Source organism: Copadichromis virginalis, linkage group LG2 (genome assembly GCF_057382275.1).
Source record: "Copadichromis virginalis isolate Kocher_CV1m ecotype Utaka linkage group LG2, C_Virginalis_male_GT1.1, whole genome shotgun sequence".
In the NCBI taxonomy this organism is placed as follows: domain Eukaryota; kingdom Metazoa; phylum Chordata; class Actinopteri; order Cichliformes; family Cichlidae; genus Copadichromis; species Copadichromis virginalis.
Genome location: NC_140619.1, coordinates 6,432,663 through 6,454,455, shown reverse-complemented (window position 1 = coordinate 6,454,455; position 21,793 = coordinate 6,432,663). Strand labels below are relative to the sequence as shown.

The window sequence follows — 21,793 nt, the reverse complement described above, 5'->3', positions numbered from 1 at the left end:
TTCCACTTTTGATGTTAAGGTGGATTTATCAAATATGATCCTTCGACAGGGGTGTGCTGTCTGATATTAAAGTGGGATCAGATCAGCAAAACTCAAGAGGCAAATAATAATCAGAAGTGGGATAGCAAAACTTCAGAATACCCTTTGATCATCAGACTCACACAGGGCTCCACACTTCAGAAATTCATTAGCTATGCTAGCAAGAGAAGATTCCAGATGTGACCCTGGATTATTGCTTTTGAATTTAAAACACCGACTGACTGTCAGACCAGTGACCGCAGGAAGCCATACCTTCAAAGTGCATCACAGCTTACATGCTTAAACAAAACTACCAAGACATGTAGAAAGATAACCTTGTGACTGCCCCCGTCTCACTATCAGGAGATATTAGGACAACACTAAAGTTAAAACTCTTTGTTGCACCCTAGAGCAAGGGTTTGATCTGGCCTTGGCAATGAAAAAGGGGCATGCACAAGGAGAAAGATAATGCCTTAATAATAAAAGGTGAAGTCCTTGCCGTCACTCTCCAGCACATTCATCTGCACAGATATTAGAGCACAAAATCCTTTAAGAGAACCAAAAGAAGCAAACTTAATTCATTTTTCCCCAGCTCGCCTTCTCTCTTATGAACTCATTTAACAGTTCATATCTAAACACTGACTAAATAACTTGTCTCATAATCATTTATGCAATAAATCATCTTGATCTATTAATTTAATGCACTTCAAAATAAAATAAAAAACATTTAAATAAAGCAACAACGCAGAATGACCTTTTTTATAACTGTTGATATAGACAGTGTCTCATTTAATGCCTTTCCAACTAATGTGTTTCCATCTTAAAACAGCAATTCAGCATACTGCTTGTTAGCTAGGGCCTTTTTGCCTGTGCTTAGGTACTGAACGAATCTGATTTTTGTTAAAGCATGAAGCACATGTTAAAACGATGAGTTTTCTAAGTAATCAAAGCCTTGAGTTAGGAAGAATCATATTTCCAAAAACAAATCAAATAATTATCTCTCAGCACCCGCTACCTGCCCATGTCCTGTCCATGAAAATTAAAGAGAAAAGCTGAGGCAGGGATCAACTTTCAAATGTTTCCATTCATTCTTACACCTCCCGTGCTTTTCACCATTCAAACCGTCATCATTCAGATACTTTTCATGTTTCTCTGAGTGAAAATTTCAGTGTGATAATGTACAGTGTCAGCAAGTTGTCAGACGTCTGTTTTGACCAAAGAAGAAGGAAAAGGGAAGTACTGCCTGAGGCCTTTGGGGGTCTTTCCTAACCTTTTCCCAGGAAACTAACAGCTCCTTTGGAGCGAGGGACTTTGATGCTGACTGCAGTCTTTGGAGAATGTCATCTCTAATTACTTCTGAAATCCATCTCCACCTCCCGCCGCCCCAAAACCTGCCACCTGTATGCACTCCCTGTGTTTGTCAGCTAAAGTCCCGTCCTTGACTACTGTACGTGCCGCAGATTAAGCTGCCTGCTGTTTGTGAAAGTGCAGGGTGGGTTGTTTTTTTTTATTTAAACTGTAATGCAGTCATTAGTTTGGCCTGTTAGCTGGCAGCATACTGTCATCCACAAATATTATATAGCATTTTATATGACTTTAATACTCCTATGTTTATTGCTGGTTTATTTCACATTAAATGTTGAATATGCTGGTCATAATTTACTTTTAGGTTAACTTTGAGCAGATAAACTAATGAATTTAACAGGAACTGGTGGGGACCAGAGGCAGAGTACTGGACTTATATTCAATCAGGCAGGCAGAGAAACGACACCAAATGACATGAATTTCACTCAACATCTGCTGGACTTTTGAACGACCCCCTATGAGCAAGCACTTGGAGGCAGTGGAAAGGAGAAACTCCCTTCTAACAGGAAGAAACCTCTGGCAGAACCAGATTCATGGACGGGCAGCTATCTGCCATCTCGGTGAAGTGAGGGAGAAAGGACAAACGACACACTGTGGAAAAGAGTCAGAGATTAATAATTAGTAATGATTGTGATAGGAATTGATTAAATGCAATGCTGTTAATGTTTTGTTAAAACATCTTCTGTGGCCATGTATAAATAAATTACTCTGTCTACGTGAAATAGCTACTAAGTGAAGATGTCCCTGGTAATGAATTTAGTTGTTGAATGATTGTGAAAAGAAAACAGACTAATCAACCTGTCTGAAAGTAAGAAAAAAGTGAAAAAAGAAATACTTCAAACCATTAATTGAATCACTTAATAACTAGATTAGCATTATAAATTCAGCTAAAACCTGGAATAAATGTGAACTGCATGTAGCAAAGAAAGTTGAGGTTGACTATAAACAGTGTTGAGCACAATGCATTACAAAGCAACACATATACTATACTTCATTCAGTAATCACATTATAGTTACAATTATGACATTAATTGAGTTACAAAGGTCGTTCAGTTATCTGCTCAGTAAGAAATCAGCTGATTTGAGGAGCTGAGAAATGGGCATTACTTTTGCTTTTATTGCACGAAAGGACAACAGAGTGATGGGAACATGCAAACTGCACCCAGGACAGAAGCAGCCTTACTGCTGCCAACACAGCACAGCTCTTTGCAAGCATCTGCACAAACAACATTCTAATACAAAGCAAGCAAAGAAGTTAGAGTAGTGTTATAGCTAAGTGTATGCTGACCTGAACCAAGCAGTCAAAACCTGATCTTCAGCAGGTAACAAAGGGAGTGATGAGCAGTCAGGATTGTAGCATTGTTGCCTCTTTTTCTGGCAATACCTGTTACAACATTAGTTGCTGTGGAGTTCTTTTTGGGCTGGTATTAAACTTTGCTGGCTTTATGTTCATTCAAAAAAAACAAAAACAAAAAAAAACAACCACTCATAGAAAAATCTTTTGTGTCCTCACTAGGATAAGCATTTGTGCCAGTCTGTGGGACTATAGTCTGGCTTTAGTATTGTTAACTTATAACTTTAAAGTAATGGATTTGTACTTTTATAGTACTTTTCTACCCTATCAGAGCACTGACAGACACAAAAAGTGATGATGCACTGGGGGATAGGGGTCATTTGGGTGTATTCTGTGTCTTGCCCAAAGATACTTCAATATGCAGATTGGAAGAGTCGGGAATCAAACTGATCTGACCTTCCATTTAGAAGACAACCCACTCTACCTCTTGAGTCATAACCATCCCTGTGAAGAGTAATGTAACAAATAATGTTCCTGAGGGAATAATTAAGTTATACAATGCATTACTTTGTAGAAAAATAGCTGTGCTTAATAAATACATTATATTTTTTGGTAATGACTCCATCACTGCAACATATCTGAATATCATTACCAAAGTGTTGTTGACAGTTATGCATGTTCCTCACTCATCTCCTGCCTTAACTGGTCGATACATTTTTATCTTACATAGTTTTAACCGTCAGTAATATTCCTATATGAAACCTAATAAATTCTGTAGTAAAAGTAGAACTTGCAAACACAAAAAGTAAAGCCCAAACAAAAACAACTACAAAACGTATGAATTAATTCAAAAAGTGATGAGCTGGGATAAAACAACATGACCTCATCAATGCTGACTGTCATGCTAACATTTTAATGAAAGTAATTTATTCAGTTATTAAAAAATATGCAAAACTGAAGATCACCTGAGGAAATTAAGTTCATTCATACATGGCTCCATTTTCAATCAATCACTGTTGTAATTTTTTTTTTTTCAACGATAAGCTAGAACAGATGTATGACAACTAATTAACATTTAATAAAAATGATAACCTGCGAAGCCGTTCTTTATAATGAAATGCAATTATGACACCCCCACCTTATCCAGTCCAAAATGCAGCTCATAATCATAACAGCATCAGTATAATGAGCTCATATTATTCTATACACTGTAGTCAGTTCACACAAATTCATAAGGAAGCTACTTCCTTTGTTATACTTCAGTCTTTCTCCTAACTTAATTTACAGAATTTTATCAGCGTGTGAAGTGAGTTGGTAGTGACAAACTGTCACTAATACCTTTGTCTGTCAGTTGAATTTAATTCCCCATTAAAGTGACTAAGTGTGAATTGCCCCGCTATAGACCCCAAAGGCTCATTGTTCACAGCCGGTCTCATTAAATCTGTCAAATGCCCATTTCCGTGCACAGTTTCCTGCCCTCATATTTTAATGAATAGCAGAAAGATTACAATAGTGTACGGTTATAGATGGTTGTGATGTAGGGTGAAACCAGGGGTCTATACAAATAACTTCATCATTAGGGCTTGGTGGTTACTGCATGGGGAAAATGTGAGACTTGAATGAGATGTTTTGCACCTTTTTTCTTCAGTGGATCTCCAAAATCAAACTGTACACAGTAAACCGCATGAAAGGACAAGACCTTTTATTTTTATGTCCACATTTAACTATATATTTCAAACTGTGTCTCACAACTGGTTACCAATTCATCATGTGCCACATACCTACATAGCCATGCACTGCATTTAAATTGTTGACCCTGTGCAAACTATACTTCACCCGAAACATAATGTCTCACAATATAAACTGTTAATGGTTATTGCACTGCTCACAACAGGTGAGAAGCTTTATGCTTCAAACAAGGTCTAATGACCCCATAAGGACAAGACAAAGTAAAAATTACTAAAATGAGTGCAGAATAATACGGCATATGAGGCTATATCACTGGTTTGGGAAATATACATTTATATAGATTATACATGTGAGGCAAGGGCAATGTTTCCATATGCAAATCTACCGTGGTTACAGTACATCCCATTATACATGATAAAACCAAATAATGTATTCATTACATCAGCTCAAACTTCTTTCCATCATTTAGTTGAAGTCCTGGAAAAAAACATTAATTCTTACATGTTCAATGTTAGGGCTGCACGATTTTGCATAAAATGAGAATCACAATTTTTTGGCTTAGAATTGAGATCACGATTCTCTCACGATTTTCTTTTCCAGTATAAATATTTATTGCACTTATTAACTGCACATCAACTTCGTAACAGTTGAGACTGAACATAAAAACAATAAATAAACATAAAAACAACAAATGTCTCACGTTTTGTTGTTGCTGCAAAATGTTGTACTGCTTGAAATTCAGTCTCCACCGTTGCTCGACACTGCGTGAATAGAGCAGGTAGTGCAACAATAGAAAAATAGTTGCGGACGGCACTGTGTAGCGTTTGTCTAGGGTGTTGATCATTTTCCTAAATCCCTCGTTTTGCACAGTGTTGATGGGAGCCATATCTTTGGTCAGGTGATAAGTGATAGCCTCCGTAATTTCTTTGTGCCTGCGGGAGTTCGACGGGTATAGGGAAGCGCTGTATAAGGTTCCCGTTACTGATGTTTGGGTGGTTGACCGGGACGGATTTTCTCCTGTCACTTTCTCCTCATCCCTGACATGCTCTCCGTTGTTTTTTCCCTGCTAATTTTAGCATCACACGGCACAGCTTCTGTACCACGTGGTATAAGGCTCCGCCCTTGTCATTTGTTGAACAGGAAGAGTGAGCGCTTGTTTTCATGCAGATTACGTCCCGGATCAAAATGCCGGGACGTCGTGGTCGTTTTATTTATTTTTTATTTTTTTGGAAATGAGATCGTACATAAGTATGAATCGAGATCGCGATTTTCTAACGATTAATCGTGCAGCCCTATTCAATGTGATTAATATCAATACAAATTAATACATATTTTAAAAGCAATATTAGCAATATAGGTAGATATTAATGTTTTTATATAAATACATTAACCAATTTTGATAAATAACCATTAAATGTGTTGACAGACTTGGAGATCAGCTCGCAACCAGTTAGCAACCCCTTGAAAACCTCAGATTGCTAGGAAAATACACGTATTAAACAACCAGTGGGTTAGTGGTTGCAAGATGAAATCAGCCACAAAGACGGTGCTGCACCAAAAACTTCCCTGGCTAATTGCCATGGTAACCAACTTTTCACTTTTGCTATTGTTTAGCCTTGAAGTTGGTGAGTATCTGCAGATAGCCTCTTCCATGCAAAAAAAAAAGACTACCAGAATATCAACCTCACGAGTTAACCCACTGGTAAGGACTTGGACTAATTGGTTTCCAGAAACCCAACATTCAAAATAAGAGATATGACTGCAAAGATTACTTGTAAATAGTGTTCTCCAGAATTTTTGAAAAAAAATTAAATTAAATTAAAAACGTTCCACATTGTACACCAAATGTACTTAGGTGGAAATAATATTCCTGTGCAACAAACCCATACAGTCTGTGTGCAAAATATTACAGTTAATAAAGTAATAAATTATATGGCATAAGTTAAATAACAATAATGTAATAAGATTTGTGATCAAATATCATGAGCCAATATGTACACAGCAAAATCCGAAGTGTTGATGTGAGTTAAAATTACTGGTGTTAAAAATTTCGAGTTGAAAAGTGTTGGTTTGAGAGTTACAGTAACACTAACGGTGCTGAAAAAGCTCTGTAGCCGGAGTTATTTCAAAGAGTCAATACTATAACACTCATTTGGAGTTGATTTCCACATCCGGGTTTTTCGCGCTCATGGGCATGAGGAGTCCGCCAGAAGTTTGCTGTCAAGATCGAGGAGGTTGTTCAGGTAAGAACTATACAACAAGACCTATGTTATTTTATCATTATTAAATATTGTAACTAACTAGCCTATAACATTATTTATCAGAAGCATGCAATATTTTCCTAATGTGGAGTGTATTCATCTGCGGTAAGAGATGGGATTCGTTAGCTTAGGTAGCTAAACTATCCTCTATAACAAGTTAATATTGCAGCGAAAATAAATGCGTGCTCAATATAATTCTCAATTCTAGTTAGTTCTAATGTCATAAGAGAAATGCTTTCCAGTGTTCAATGCTTATTAAATGAAACGAGGGAGGAGTTAGCTATCCTCTGGATATGTTAAATGTAATGTTAAAATTTGAATTTGTGGTAGCCTAGCTGGCAGCTAAGACAAATGCGTTTAGCCCACTGCTTTTAAGGGAAGCGAACATTCGCCTCAGAAATATCCTATTTAAAAGTGAACTAAACAATCACATGGAGACGTTCAAGTCAAGTTTTGGAAAGCGTCAAGATAGGCTAATTACACGTGCTACCAGCGAGTTTAGCAGTAGCCTAGCCTACAAATCTTTGAAGTGGCAGGGGGTTATGGAATTCTGTTAGATGTTAGTGACCAAGCAAGGCGCGCTGCGTTTGTGCATGGATTGCTTGCTAACGGTTAGGATATATCATACATGTTGTAGTAGGGCTGCTCAATTAATCGAATTTTAATCACGATTACGATCTGGGCTTTCAACGATCATTAAAAATGACTGAGCCGATTATTAGCCCCTCCCTCGTGCTTTACTCTCGCGCTGCTCCGTGTGGCAAATCGAGCGCACCTCTCTGCATTTCGAACACGTGTCACAACAATTAAGAGGACCCGAGGGAAGCTCGGAAAGCTAAGCAGAAGTTATTTGGAGAGGAGAGTGACTGCCGTTGGTTGAAAAGAGAGGTAAAAAAAACTTCAGTGGTGTGGAAACATTATGGGTTCGCGGAGTCAGACGTGGATCAAGTAGACATAGTGTGTAAACTTTGCTACAGTGTTGTAGCTGCACCACAGAGCAACACTGCAACGTTCACTAAACATAGATGTTTACATTTTTCATTTATTTTTTATATTGCAAACATTTGCACTGTTATCAGTATTTGCACACTATTTTATATTATTTTTTGACAATCTTTAAAGTCATTATTCAATACATTGTTATTGTTAAATAAATATCGTCAAATAATCGAGATCTCAATTTCAGTGAAAATAATCGTGATTATCATTTTTGCCATAATCGAGCAGCCCTATGTTGTAGTAGGCCTAATCTAAGGGAACATTTTCCCCTTTTCTACAGTTTTAGTGAAATAGGCTACCATCCAGTGTTTAAGACAAAGCGGTATAACGACTGAGGGTCGTTGACGTCGCCTCCACTGATAATCCTAGCATGTCGTGTCACAAAACAACCACCACAAAGTAGCAACTAGCCAGACGGCTGTGCATGTGTCAGAAACTCCCGATATAAATGTAAGACTTGCACTCATTAATTTACAGTATAAGGGATATTTGTTGTCATAAGTGAAAGCGTGATGAAGGCAGGTGTGCGTTCAACAGGAAATTTTATGTGGATTATCATCCTGACATGGTTTAAACAGAGATGCTTTTCCCCAAGTAGGCTACAGCGATTTACTCGCAACATAGCAGAACTAAGTATCTAGCCTGCGTGCAGACGAGAAGATCGCCGTTGTCGTCTTATAAACATGTGGATGGGTGGATAATTCATTGGATGCTATTTCTGTGTACCCAAGTTCAGCTATTTTAGTGCGCAGGGGGAAGCCAAATTATGTTCCTGAGGTTGAAGTGGTCTGTCACCCCTTCACAGATCATCACACAATGTATAGCCTAATATTTTCTTAAAGTTGTCCGGATTTGTTGCCACTTAAGCTATGGTTTAAATATATGGTAAAAAATATTCTGTGCCCCCTTCTCTCCACCAGGTGCTGTTGTAAGACATGTTGCTGAAAGTGAAATACCTCAATGTAAAGAAGTACATTAAATTGCACGCAGGATTCACTTATCTAGAATTCATCAGTGAAGGTAAGATAACCTGGCAGAACAAAATTTGTTGCACATGTATCAGTTCATCATGTTTGCATCTCATCTATTTAAAAAACGAATTAAATGTTAACACATTTTATTTTAATGTGTGACATTAAAACAGTACAGAGCAGTAGGCCTAGGCCTATATTGTTGCTGCAGACTTGTCTAATTTAACCATTTTAAAGACAGGTAAAACAGCTGTTAATAAATATTAGCTAAATAAAAAAGTCAAAATTAGTTTTTAAAAAAGTTTTTCAGGCGTTTTAGGTGACATTATGCTTATCTTTTTGTAAAGCCAAAACCAAGTTTGGACTTCCGGATGCTGCTGACCTTGATATTTTCGATGAAACTGACACAGCTGTCGAAGAAGACATTTTTCTGGAGTTACTGGAGGCCCAACCAGACCTATGCCTGACAATACGTGAAAAGATTTCAGATGAAGGTAAATGTTATCATAACTTAAATTTTCAGAGTATAGCCCACTCAGTGTAGAGCCAAGTTCTTTTGCTCTTGATGCAGATGACATTGACCTGTCTTCATGCAATATACATGACAGTGGACAGGGCTGGGTCATATTTGTATAGAATGTTGTCTGAACATGAACATTGAAATTGTGTTATTAATGGCATTGTGGAGTAGCCTAAAGAAAGTTAACCAAATCATCTCTCCCAAAGATTTTTGTCCTTTAGCTCATTCCACACCATCCTCCTCGGATACATTATCTTCCCTCACGGACACTATATCACTTTCATCAAGTGACAGTGACCTCAGGGAAAAGGGCATTCCTGCAGGCCGCAGTAGATCCAGCAAAGACAGTTCTGCACCAAATGTTTCTGTGTCAGAGGCTGCAAAAGAGGTAATTGAGAACAGAAAATGTCTTTTGTATTTTTGAGTTGACACCATTTATACTGTAGATTGTTATACAAATTGAAATTCAAAACATGGTGGTTCCCAACTTGCCCTGTATGAAAAAATGTTAGTAGAAGTTAGTGCTTCTTGCTAGATATGTCTTTCACAGGTTTGTTGACATTCCTCTAAACTTTCACCTTTACTGACAAACAAGTTTTTATTGTTATTATTTTCCCTTTTATATGAGCAGATGGTTAAAAATGCCTTGACTAGGAAACCTGGTGGAGAGGAAATTCTTGAAGAATACAATGCCGAAAATTCACTGAGCCACCGCACCCGGCGGCAGCTTGTTAACATATTGGCAAGTGATATGACTGAGAGACATGGGTAAGAGTAATAGTACCTAATAAAAAAGTAAAGATGGGCCATATGGAATATTCTTGTAATGTATACTGCAGTAAAGACACATACTTCTGATTTAACATTGTCAATTGTATTTCCTCTATAGCAGAATTCCCTCCCGTAAGCAAAAGGAGAAATATGCCCTTGGAATAATTACACTCTTTCCCTCATTGAAGGATCCATTTTCTCCAAACGGCTATGTAAGTCATGCAGTGATTGTAAAACAGCACATTATTTAGTTTTCATCATGGAATAATTACATCAGCTAAATGATTTAAAAGAAAAATCTTAATTCCTCTTTCGTAATAACTATTGTCATAAAACTGTATTGAAATTGTGGATGTTGTTTAACATGTATTGCACCTGTTACATGATAATAGTCCTTGGGTTTCTTTTTGCTGAATCTGCAAAGTCTGTAAGATCGCATTTGATGTTTATTTTTCATCTATGTTTAAATGTGACAGGAGCATTTCTACGACGGAGTGAAAGGCACTGGATATGTAGCGTGGCGCCTCAAAACCATGTCCAGGTCTACAACCAAACGGCCAGTGAAGGAAGTCCCAGTGCATCAAGAACAAGGGCCTAAGCGCAGAAGATTAGCAACCACATTGCCTCAGCAACTTGATGGAGATGCCTGCAAGGAGGCCATCTCATTTCTTGTTCACTCTCCTGATGAAGCAAGTGTATTTCAGAAGATGAAAATGACGTTCCAACATCGCCAGGATCTGGTGCATGATCCACAAAGAACTGCAGATGTCTTCAAAACATTTCCACGCTTTTTGGATGTCAAAGGACTAGTAAGTCAAATCACTTGATATTTTCAACTGTTAATCCTTTTTTTTTTTGTTTTGCTGATGTGGATGGCAACAGTAAAAGATGTGATCATTGGTCATCCCAGTCAGGCTATATCCCATATTGGTCAAAATCACATTGCAATGTAAACAATGTTGAGCACTGTCTTTATGTCCTGTGTGTATGATGAACAGGTCAATCAAGACTTCCTGCTGCTGTTTGGTGCTGAAACAGCCACCAAGTTGCTTGAGAAGTGGGACATGTCATTCAAGCCAAAGGTTATTAAAGAAGCCAAACAGCTGACTCAGTCAACTGACCTGTGTCGTTTGATAAAAGCTGCTGAGAAACCAACAGAGAGTGATGTAAATGGTAGGCGTCGCACCATGCTTGTTTGATTTTAATAATATTTATTTTTACCTGTCATTTTGAAATTGTTTTATAAATTCAACCATACACAGACTGGGACAGTGACATGGCCTCTCTGCTGCTACTCCTTCAACTTTTGCCACCCACAGCTGGACGAAAGAGGAGAACCAAAATAAGTCCAACTGATGCAGCACACAAAATGGTGCACTTTCACAAGGTAAATATGTTGTCTCACTTTTTAAAATCCTACAAAACACTTTTTCAGTTTTTGCACTTTTTAGTTTTCCTCTCCATGAAGTATGTGTCTTAGTATTTTGTAATAAGTTAGCAAGGCACATAATGTCAAACTGAATGAATGGTTCATACTCAGCAAGTATAAGCTAGGCCTATATGTCAATATCTCATTTGTTTTTAGTCATGCTGCAGCATTGATGAACACTTGCAAGCAAGAGATGGTAAACAACCATACATCCTCGCTGTTGGTCGAACCCAGAACAGCATTGACACCTTCTACATCGCAGTGGACAAACAGCTCATCCCCTGCCAAGCCACCAGCTCACTCAGTGCTTTTGATGAACTTTTCAAATCCCACTACGTGTTCAACTTATCTTACGACGAGTCACTGGTTCATCTCTACAGTTTTGTGCAGACCACCATATTCAACATTGATGCCACCTCAACAGATGAGTCACCACGTGTTCGTGAGTTGCGTGCCAAAATGTTGAATGAGAACCATGTTTAAATGTTTTATCTGTCAAACTCTGCATAGCACCAGTCAGGCTTTGATAAGTCATTTGCGACTAGGTCACAGTTTTTATCCAAGCACCAAATTTAAGTTGGCTTGTTCACAAGATGGTTGCAGCCGTCAGTTCACTACATATTCTGGTTTAAAAAAACATTTAAATAGTGTTCATGATGAAGATTGTTGTCAAAGTGGTGATGCAGAACCCTCAGAGTCATTTCAAGCTGATTTTGACAGATTACAAGATACAGACATAGCAGTTGCAGGAACAAGTGTTACTCAGAGCCTAGAGGTTGGGTGTTCTGAAAACAATGGGTCAGGTCAAAGAATTAAAAAAAATTCTGAAGCAATTTGCACTAAAATTATTGGTAAACTCAATGGTAGTGGTTTGGCAAATAGTTTTGTGTCATCACTTGTTTGTGATTTGGAAGATTTTGCTGATGGACTGCACTGTGAGTTTAAACATAAAGTACTGAACGTTGTGCCAACAGAAAATCCTGTTAGATCTCCAGTGGAAAAATGTCTTGAGACTTTTGACAATCCAGTTGAGAAGTTCGACACTGAAGCTAAAAGAAAGTCATATTTCCGTGAAAAATGGGGAATTGTGGATCCAGTGGAAAAGACTTTAGGAATACGCTATGATACAAGGTTAAATAAAAAATCAGGCACTTATGACCAGGTACCAGTAAAAGACACTTTTGTGTACATTCCAATTTTGGAAACAATCAAATTTATATGTCACAATTCTTATATGTGCGAGCTGCTTGCTAAACCATGTGTATCAAAAGAAGACAGATATGAAGACTTTTGTGATGGGAGTTACTATAAGTCTCATCCATTGTTTTCAAAACCACAGACTTCTTTGCAAATTCAGCTTTATTATGATGACTTTGAGACTGCTAATCCACTTGGTTCCAAACGTGGTGTTCACAAAGTTGGTGCAATCTATTTTGTCCTCAGAAATCTGCCTCCAAAGTTAAATTCCTCTTCGATGAACTTTCATTTGGTTACATTGTTTCATGCAGAAGATGTGAAAAAATACGGCTTTGATCCTATTTTACAGCCTCTGATTGATGACATAAAGTTTTTGGAGAGCCATGGCATTGATTTACCCTTCTCATCTGAAAAGGTCCATGGCACTATATGTCAGATAACTGGGGACAACTTGGGGATGCACTCAATTTTGGGTTTTGTTGAGTCTTTCAGTGGACGTTACTTTTGTCGTTTGTGTTTAATTGCAAAACAGGATGCACAGAGTGTGTATACTGAGGATGATCCAAAGATCATCTTACGAGGGAAAGAACTTTTTGAAATGCACTGCAGTGAGTTGCAATCTGATCCTCAAAAGCTACATGTGTTTGGCTTAAGAAAGAATTCTACACTGAACACTCTTCAATTCTTTCATGTTTGCCAGAACTTTTCCTTGGACATTATGCATGATATTCTCGAAGGGGTAGCACAATATGAGATAAAGTTACTGTTGGAATATCTGTCAGACAATTTTCTGCCGAAACCTGCTCTTTTGTCACGGATCTATGCTTTTGACTATGGCTACTTGGAGAGCAAAAATCGTCCAACAAGGGTGAACTTAGACAGTAGTGGTAATAGTATAGGTCTTAACTCCATTCAGACTCTTTGTCTGATAAGAAACATTCCTTTAATTTTTGGTGATATTGTGCCAGAAGGAAATCAGAACTGGACTATGCTATTGCTATTGTTGCAAATAATTAACATCATATTCTCTCCATCTGTTACACATGGCATGACTGTGCTTCTAAAACATTTAACAATGGAACATCATGACTTGTTCAAATTGTTGTATCCAGGTAGGAACATGATTCCCAAACACCACTTTATGTTGCACTACCCAACTTGCATCAGAAAAATTGGGCCATTATTGCATGTATGGAGCATGAGAGGTGAGGCTAAACATAGGGTGTTCAAAGACACCCTTAAGAACTTTAAGAACATCACAGTGTCACTTGCCAAAAAACATCAAACATCCATAGCATACAAGTGGGAGACATGTCCTTTAAGACATGTTGAGTATGGGCCCTTGAAATCATTTGATGTTGATAGTGAGGAAAATAGTGAAATGATCTCCCTAGGCTTGCCTGCTGTTGCAGAAGAGGCTTTCTCTGCTAATTGGGTTAACATTAATGGGACTGAGTACAGAACAGGATTGGTCATTTGTTGTGGTTCTGAACATGAGATGCCGGTGTTTTGCAGAATAAAAACAATAGTTTTGGTCAATAGTCACACCTACTTCATAGTTCAGAAGCTTGTGGTTGAAAATTTCAGTGAACATTGCCATGCTTATAAAGTGTTTGAAACGGATGAAAAAGATGTTGTTAAAGCAGACTGTATTGAAATATACAAGCCCTTTGATTTGCAAAGTGCTTATGGTGATGATGATGGTCTGTACATTGTGCCATTATTTTTGTTGTGAACGTATGCTGTATGGTGCTTGGGATTTAATATTTATTAAAATTCTTATGTGACCAATTTTATGTTTTCTCCTTTTATCCTGTAAAGGGACTTAACAAGGACTTTCACTGAATGTAACACAGTAGTCATACAGTAATTGCACTTTAATGCATTTTTGTATTCAGACAATTAATACAGACTAGTATTTAAAAGCTCATATATGTCACTTTAAAGTGCCAAAATAACACTGTAAAAGTTACAGAATAACACTCTAAGTGAAAACAGTCAACACAATCCAGTGTGAAAATAAACACTTAAAAGTGTCATAAATAACACCATAGTTGTTGTGTAGTAACACCCTCAGTGAAAAGAGTTAACCCAAGCCAGTGTAAAAGTGAACACTTATCAGTGTCCTAAAACAACACTATAAATGTTAGGTAGTTACACTCTGAGTGAAGACACTTCACACCATACAGAGTGAAATTTTAACACTATGGGTGTTATATTTTTAACACTACAATGGAGTTAAAATAATAACACTTTGCAAAGTGTTACTTTAACTCTAAACCAGTGAGAATTATATAAACACTGGAAAAGTGTTAACTTTAACACTATAGGAGTTGAATTAACACTGGAGATTTTGCTGTGTAGCAGGCTAACTAATCTAAAGAACAACAGAATGCATTTCAACACAACGTAACCTTCAAAATACTCCTGAAAATCAGCCAATGTAGCAGATGGCAGGCATGATCCAAACAGCAAGAGCAAATAGAGCCAGAGGCTAGTGTGTATTTGTGTATTCTATTCTTACTCAGATGTGATGTTAGACTTTTGTCATCCTCCACTACTCTTTATGTGAAGTTAGCTACTGTAGTAGTCCTCTGTGACTGTGAAAGAGTCTCTACTTTCACCTTTTACGCAGCTCCTCTCTCTGTGTACAACTCCACAGGGACTACTTGTGGTGGAGGAGATTGCTGCCTTTGGCCCCTACTTTATTTAAGCTCATGGTTCAATTGCGAAACTTGAGGGCATAAATTTTCTTTTAAGCCATTAAAAAGGCAAATTCGCTTCCTGTTTTTCTCCTCTCCGTGCTCCATTAACTTTATATATACAATGCTCCAAGCCTAAAGAATCCTATCTAATGACCATAGGCAGTGTTTGGGATGTGCATTCTCACTGTAATCTTCAAACATGGAAAATACTAATAAATATTCTTGAAGCTTCTGTTGAATCCCTGGCTAAAGTTATTCAGTACTGCTGGCCCATAAATATTTTTCTTCTTGACAACACTCTTGGTTGCATACCACTTTCTAGTAGGACCATCAATAAACAACATTGGCCTTGTGCAGGGGGCAGAGTTACAGTTTATTTGTCGACTTCCCACCACAGATGTGAGGCTTCACAGTCCTTTTTGAACGAGACATAAATCTAACAGACACTATAAGGTTGGAAGTGGAGATCATTAACGGCTTGTGCAGAGTGTCAAGTTTACCCGAGAAATCTTCACCTCCAAGGGAGACTTGGCCACAGTGTGCTTTTTTGTTGAGCAGCATTTGTACCCTGTTGCTGCTGGCAGGGGACTAATATCTTGTTCTTGGCACGGCTGCATCCAGATTTTTATGAGGTCTTCAGCCTGCGAAGGCAACATCCCGCTGAACTGAAAATTACCTGCTAATGCACATTGGCTAATTTGGATCTGGGGAGAAGGGAATTATGCCGCAATCAGCTTCAATCTAAACCTCGCTATGTGTGCAAAATGATTGTACAGTATGGGCAGCTAATGGCAATTTACAGCACTACCAATATAATATCATTCTCCCCCCCACCCCATTTTTTTTTTAAACCAGCAGGAACAGATGCCATGCACATGTGCAACTGTGTGGATGCCAATTTAACTATACTATCATAAATGACACTAAATATATTTATATATATTTTATATTTGCATCTGATGGGATATAAGTCTTTAAAAGAAGAATACTTCTTTAACATCCACACACTGGGTACTAAATGTTCACCAGATGTTGCTCCGTTCTACTCAATACATTTACTGTACCACACAGCAGTGTAACTAAAGGTGAAAATATCAGGCATTTTCAATCAGCTTAATGATAGCATATGGAATAGAAATTAAAATCAAAACACATACAAGCTGAATTGTTGCTTAGAGCTTTATAGACTTTCAGATTGGGGTTGTTTTCACCTCAACTGTGGCCCTTGAAGGAATCAATATGCACTTACCCAAGGACACCCTAACCTGTTATGCACGAGTACATGGATAAGATGTGAAACAGGGTCTAAGCAGACAAGTCCAGTAACATTAAAAACAAGCCTTTCAGCTTCTTTTAAGTCTACCTTTATTACAATATGCATTAAATTTGATGCTAGTGGCTCAAATATATAAATGTATTTTTTTCCTGAAAACATGCTAACATAGATGGGAGTTTATATTAGTCCAAACTAATTAAAATACTAATAATATTATTATGTTTTTAAATAGGTTTACTATTTAACAAAGGCTCCCACAGAAACTGTACTATTAGCCAATTTGTTAAGTGGGGAAAAAATTGTAATAGAGTTTGGGTGTTAGCGCAAACATACAGTCAAAAACACACACATGCACAAACACAAAATTCAGTGCACTGTTTTTGTTTTCATGGAAATTAAGAGTGGACCTCAGCCATCCCAACAACAGACTGTTCTCTCTGTTGAGGTCAGGAAAGCGATTCCGCTCCCTGAAGACCAACACAGAGAGACTGAGGAGGAGCTTCTTCCCGCAGGCGATACGGTCTCTCAATCACACCACCACACAGTACTGACCCACACATATGGTTCTTACACACACACACTGGACTTTCTGGACTTTGTTTTTGCACACATTGTTTTTTTGCACAACACTGGTCACTATATTCTTCATTTCCGGTTAATACTTGTACAGCTGCTGTTATTGTGTATATATTTATTTATATTTAGATTTCTTCATACATTCTTATATAGTTCTATATTGTGTATTGTGTATTTTGTTGTAGTTATTTTATTTTCAACTTTAATTTATATATTTTATCTTATTCTTCCCAGTTAAATTTACCCTTCATTCTAATTTGTGTTGTACAGTTATTTCATTTTTAACCTTAATTTATATTTTATTCCTTCCTAGTTAAATTGACCCTTTTTAATTTTTCATATTTATTTCCTATCTTATTCATAGCCTTTTCCTTTTTTGTTTTCTTTAGGTCACGAGCAGTTGTCCAAGCATTTCACTACATATCGTACTGTGTATGACTGTGTACGTGACAAATAAAATTTGAATTTGAATTTGAGTGGAAGTAGCAGCTAGGTGCTGTTAATGAAATGCATTTGACTAATTGATCATTAGCAAGCATGACCATCTATATAAAAGCAGAGGTTTTGTCAGTTTATTGGTCTGGAGCATTTAGGTGTGTTTTAAAACAAAACTACATCTTCCCTAGAGGTGGCATCCCAAAAATTTTCTTTCAAGGTCACAAAAACTGCAAAAGACTAGACATGACCCAAATCACTCCACCCTTTACAGGCCACAGTTAGCATTTTAAATGTCTATTACTCTACAATAAAAGAGGAATAAAAGGCAATACATGGCTTGCACAGCTTAGGTTTCCAAAGTTTCAAGACTCATGGAACAGTGTACTTTAGACAGATCCTTTAGAGACCAAAGTGGATTTGGAGAAAACCACCTCATACCAACTACCAAGTATGGAAGTAGAGGACTCATGATTTGGTGCTTGTTTTGCAGGACCTGGGCACCTTGCAGTCATCAAGTCAACCATGAACTCCTCTGTATATCAAAGCATTCTAGAGTCAAATGTAAGACCATGATAATCCAAGCACCAGCAAATCTGCAGATTTGAACGTATAAACATGTTATCAGTTGACTGTTCAAGCGTTTAGAGGGATTCTGTGACCTGCCATCATACACATCAGGACTGACATTAATAAATATCATTGTGTGTTCAGTTTATGTTGAAAAGCACTCAGCTATAATACTCTGCATGTTGAAAAACCATCAGGAAATGACGGTCTACAGATGTGGAAAGTCTATTATAGAATTCCTTGTCCTGAGCAGTCGTAAAGCTGCTGCAGGTAAAATTACTGTGATAAAAGTATGCTCTCCCATTATTAGAAAAAAGAGACAGACAAAAAAGAGAGAATTTACTTTATTTTTTAAATATACACATATATTTCATAACAAACGGGCAAACCAGGGATATTCCAAATCAACAAAGCAATTAAATATAATCATGACAAAAACTGATTATGCAAGTACTGAAACATACAAAATGTGCTTAAATCAAAAATAAATAAACTATTTATATATCAATTTAGTGCATTTTCCCTTATGGCCAGAAATGACTAAATTTGCAAATCATTCCATTAAATTTAAATCCTAAAGGTGACAAGGTGCTTTATATTGTAAGGTAAAGCCACTACAATAACCCAGAGCCCCATCTATAAGCTTAATAGTTAGCGCTATAAACCATTACATGTCTTAGTGATTTGGGTTTCAGTGATGAGCTTCTTAGTGGAGATCCCCTAATTGATGATGATATGTATGAAGGACATGATGAGACAGACAAGGAAAATGCAGTAATCTTTGGGTTATAACTACTTTTGTAATTTTGCGCAAGAAAAGATTAAGATATGACAGAACTCTCTTCCTTCAACAAAGATGATCTTAACGAAACTCTCCAAACCAGATGAATACAAAGTAACATTTTTATTTTCCCAAATGTTTGGAAAGACAAGCTGTCATATACATTCAGCCCAAAACAGTAGTGTGTTTACTGCAGACCTCATTACTGAGTACCTGTTGACATCCTGATGGGTACTGCAGCCATGTGCTTTAATGACTTTACAATGTTTCATGGTAATGTTTCATTGCTTTGAGATTGCTTATGTTGTAAGTTGGGGGTATCAGGTTGTAAGTGTGAAAAATACTAATTAATATTATAATACAGCATCAACACCTTTGTGTTTTTGCAGGTCTCTCTACAGAGGCTTTATTAAAGGTTTGAGAGACTGTAGTGTGGAGAAACACAATTAAACAGGCCAGAAAATTAGTTCTGAAACCCAGAAATTTCAGCAACTGGCAAAGCAACTCTAGAGTTATTGGTATTGATCCAAAGTCTGTGTTAGCTCTTGACAGTAATATTATTATCGTTGTTTTTTCTACATTGTTTACATAGAGCATTTAAAAAAAAAATTTGTTATGCCATTTAATAAACTGATTAAAGAATAACTGCAAAATTCTTCGACACTCCATGGAGAACCTTAAAGAAAAGAAAAAAAACTTTAAACTGGCGTGCCACCCACTTTTTTTAATCCATCAGAGAGAACAATGGATCCACATTTAATTTACTTCTCTTATTTTGAAAGTTCAGTCAGTGCTGACAACTAACAGTGCCCTTTGCTGATAATTTTCTTCCCAGATGTCTAGCGATTGTAGCAAGCATTGACCTCATCCAGCTGTTTTATTTAAAAAAAAAAAAATCATATAAAAGAACTGCACTACAGTGACCACCAGGCCAACAGTAGTCTCTGTTCTGCTGTGGAGAGCGCCACTCCAACCAGACTCTGCAGCAACTTCAAGCTTCATATGCCGAGCTAGCCTTCAGAGCATGACAGTGACAAACGCTGTCAACTGCATTTGAAGACTTTGAAGTTGGAATCAAACTGAAAGATGTGGGACTCACTGAAGAGGCAGCTGTTCCCATGGGAGTGCTTCCTTTTGAGTACACACACACGCACACACACACATACACACGCAGAGCACATGTGACTGGACATTGGCCTTGGCAGCAATCCCCACAGAAATCTGATGTTTATGTTGTTCCTTTCCCACATCGCAAAAGTATGACATCATAATTGGTCACTTGCAATGTTGAACCTGGACCAACATTAATTATGACAATCCAGGAACAACACCAGCACGAGGATATCAGACACACACACATAAATATCATCTATTTCTGGCAGTTTTGCAGCATGAAAGAAAATTATTCAAATCTACACCAACATGTAATGGGTTGTTGCTTTGCTTATGCTCCACCTACCTAAAAATGTTTTCATATTTGAGTGTCTTTGCATAATCTTGCAGACAAACATAGAGAAGTATGGAAATGATTGCATTCATCACATGAAGCCTTTGATCATAACGAGATGATGACATGATTAAAAAAATATAAATCAATTCACAATAAGGCGTTGCATTTAAAAGTTATCTTCATATTTATTCATACCCATCAAAGAGGTCAAGCAATTATTATAAAATCTTCATCTTAATGAATTCTGTCACCATCTCTTGCAATGCAGTCACTCCTTACACATATTTTATGCATGAGCGCTGATATTTTGACAGCTATTAGCAGAGGTGATGTACGTACTTTACCCTGTAACTACAGATGACTTCTGGGAGTTCTCTTCATTAAAATGAGCCTGTGAGGGGAAATGCTGCTCGGTGCTCAGGAGATGCTCCACGTGGATGTTAAATAATATTGTTTTATTATTGTATCTTGCCACTGAATTATTTTGACACATTTCTTGTGACGGCACAGTTGTTATTGCTGACATCCATACCAGTAAAAACGTATTTTAGCTGGACTGGATTGTAAATAATTATTTGGTTGTTGAGGATAATTGTCACTTTTTTTGTACAGCTGACTCCCATCAGCAATTAACAGCACTTAAGGCCAGAGAAAAGTGAGTCTAGTGCCAGAGAGACTTGTTAGTTTTTGCAGCTAGTGAGCTGTGTATGTGGTGGCTGATTGCTCCTGCTCTGTGGAGAGGAGTGTGTTTTATTGTCCAACCATTTTTTTTTTAACTTTTCAGTTTATTGACCAACTCCTAGGCTTTGTTGTTTTCCTTCTTTAAAAGGTGAGAGTGGTTTTTCTGTCTCTTTTAGTTTGGTTAGTAATAGGGACATTAATAAAACCCTTTAATTTAATCATTTTGCCTCCCTGACTCCTTTTATTTCAACCCAGACACCTTTTGTTACTTTCCCTCATCCCCTGGACTTTTTAGGGGAACAGAATCAAAAACAGCATTTTTATGTAAAAGGTGTGTTCTTCTATCTGATGGGGGAGGAGTAGAAAGTTTCTAAATAACAGGAATTGAGATTCATAGCAATGTCCACATCACATTGGCTAATTAAAAGATCAAAGTGATGTCATCATGAACCATTTGCAGGTTTCTGGATGCTGTTGAAATGGCCAGTGTAATGAATAATTTCATTGCCTTGGTCTTTACTTGCATCATCTGACATTCTTTCCAAAGCGCCTTTAAAGTAAGGGAGGGTATTTTTGGGGAGGCGGGAAACCTCAGGAAGGAGATGATTGTATTTCCTCTTTGCATCTATTGGATATGATCTTCCCCAAAAAAATGTTTGAAGTGCTAAAGCTTCTGTGTAAGATACCCGCTGAATCTCCGGTTAAACTAATCCACCCACTAATCTCCTGCACCAAAATGTCCCAAATTCATCAGAACACTGTAACTGCTTCAAGTTTTGCTTAAGTCATTATGATGTCTGATTTC

The 21,793-nt window shown here is 37.4% G+C and overlaps 1 protein-coding gene across 1 annotated transcript; it reads left to right on the top strand.

Annotated features, from left to right (window-relative positions):
- The first annotated feature begins 6,380 nt into the window (after positions 1–6,380).
- On the top strand, positions 6,381–12,771 carry LOC146716885 (uncharacterized). Its single transcript, XM_085469312.1, has 10 exons — positions 6,381–6,609; positions 8,547–8,646; positions 8,945–9,091; positions 9,324–9,505; positions 9,749–9,885; positions 10,007–10,100; positions 10,365–10,697; positions 10,887–11,061; positions 11,151–11,275; positions 11,474–12,771. The coding sequence occupies exons 2-10, from the start codon at positions 8,562–8,564 to the stop codon at positions 11,798–11,800; spliced, it is 1,605 nt and encodes a 534-aa protein (XP_085325438.1). The 5' UTR covers positions 6,381–6,609; positions 8,547–8,561; the 3' UTR covers positions 11,801–12,771.
- The last annotated feature ends 9,022 nt before the right edge of the window (positions 12,772–21,793 follow it).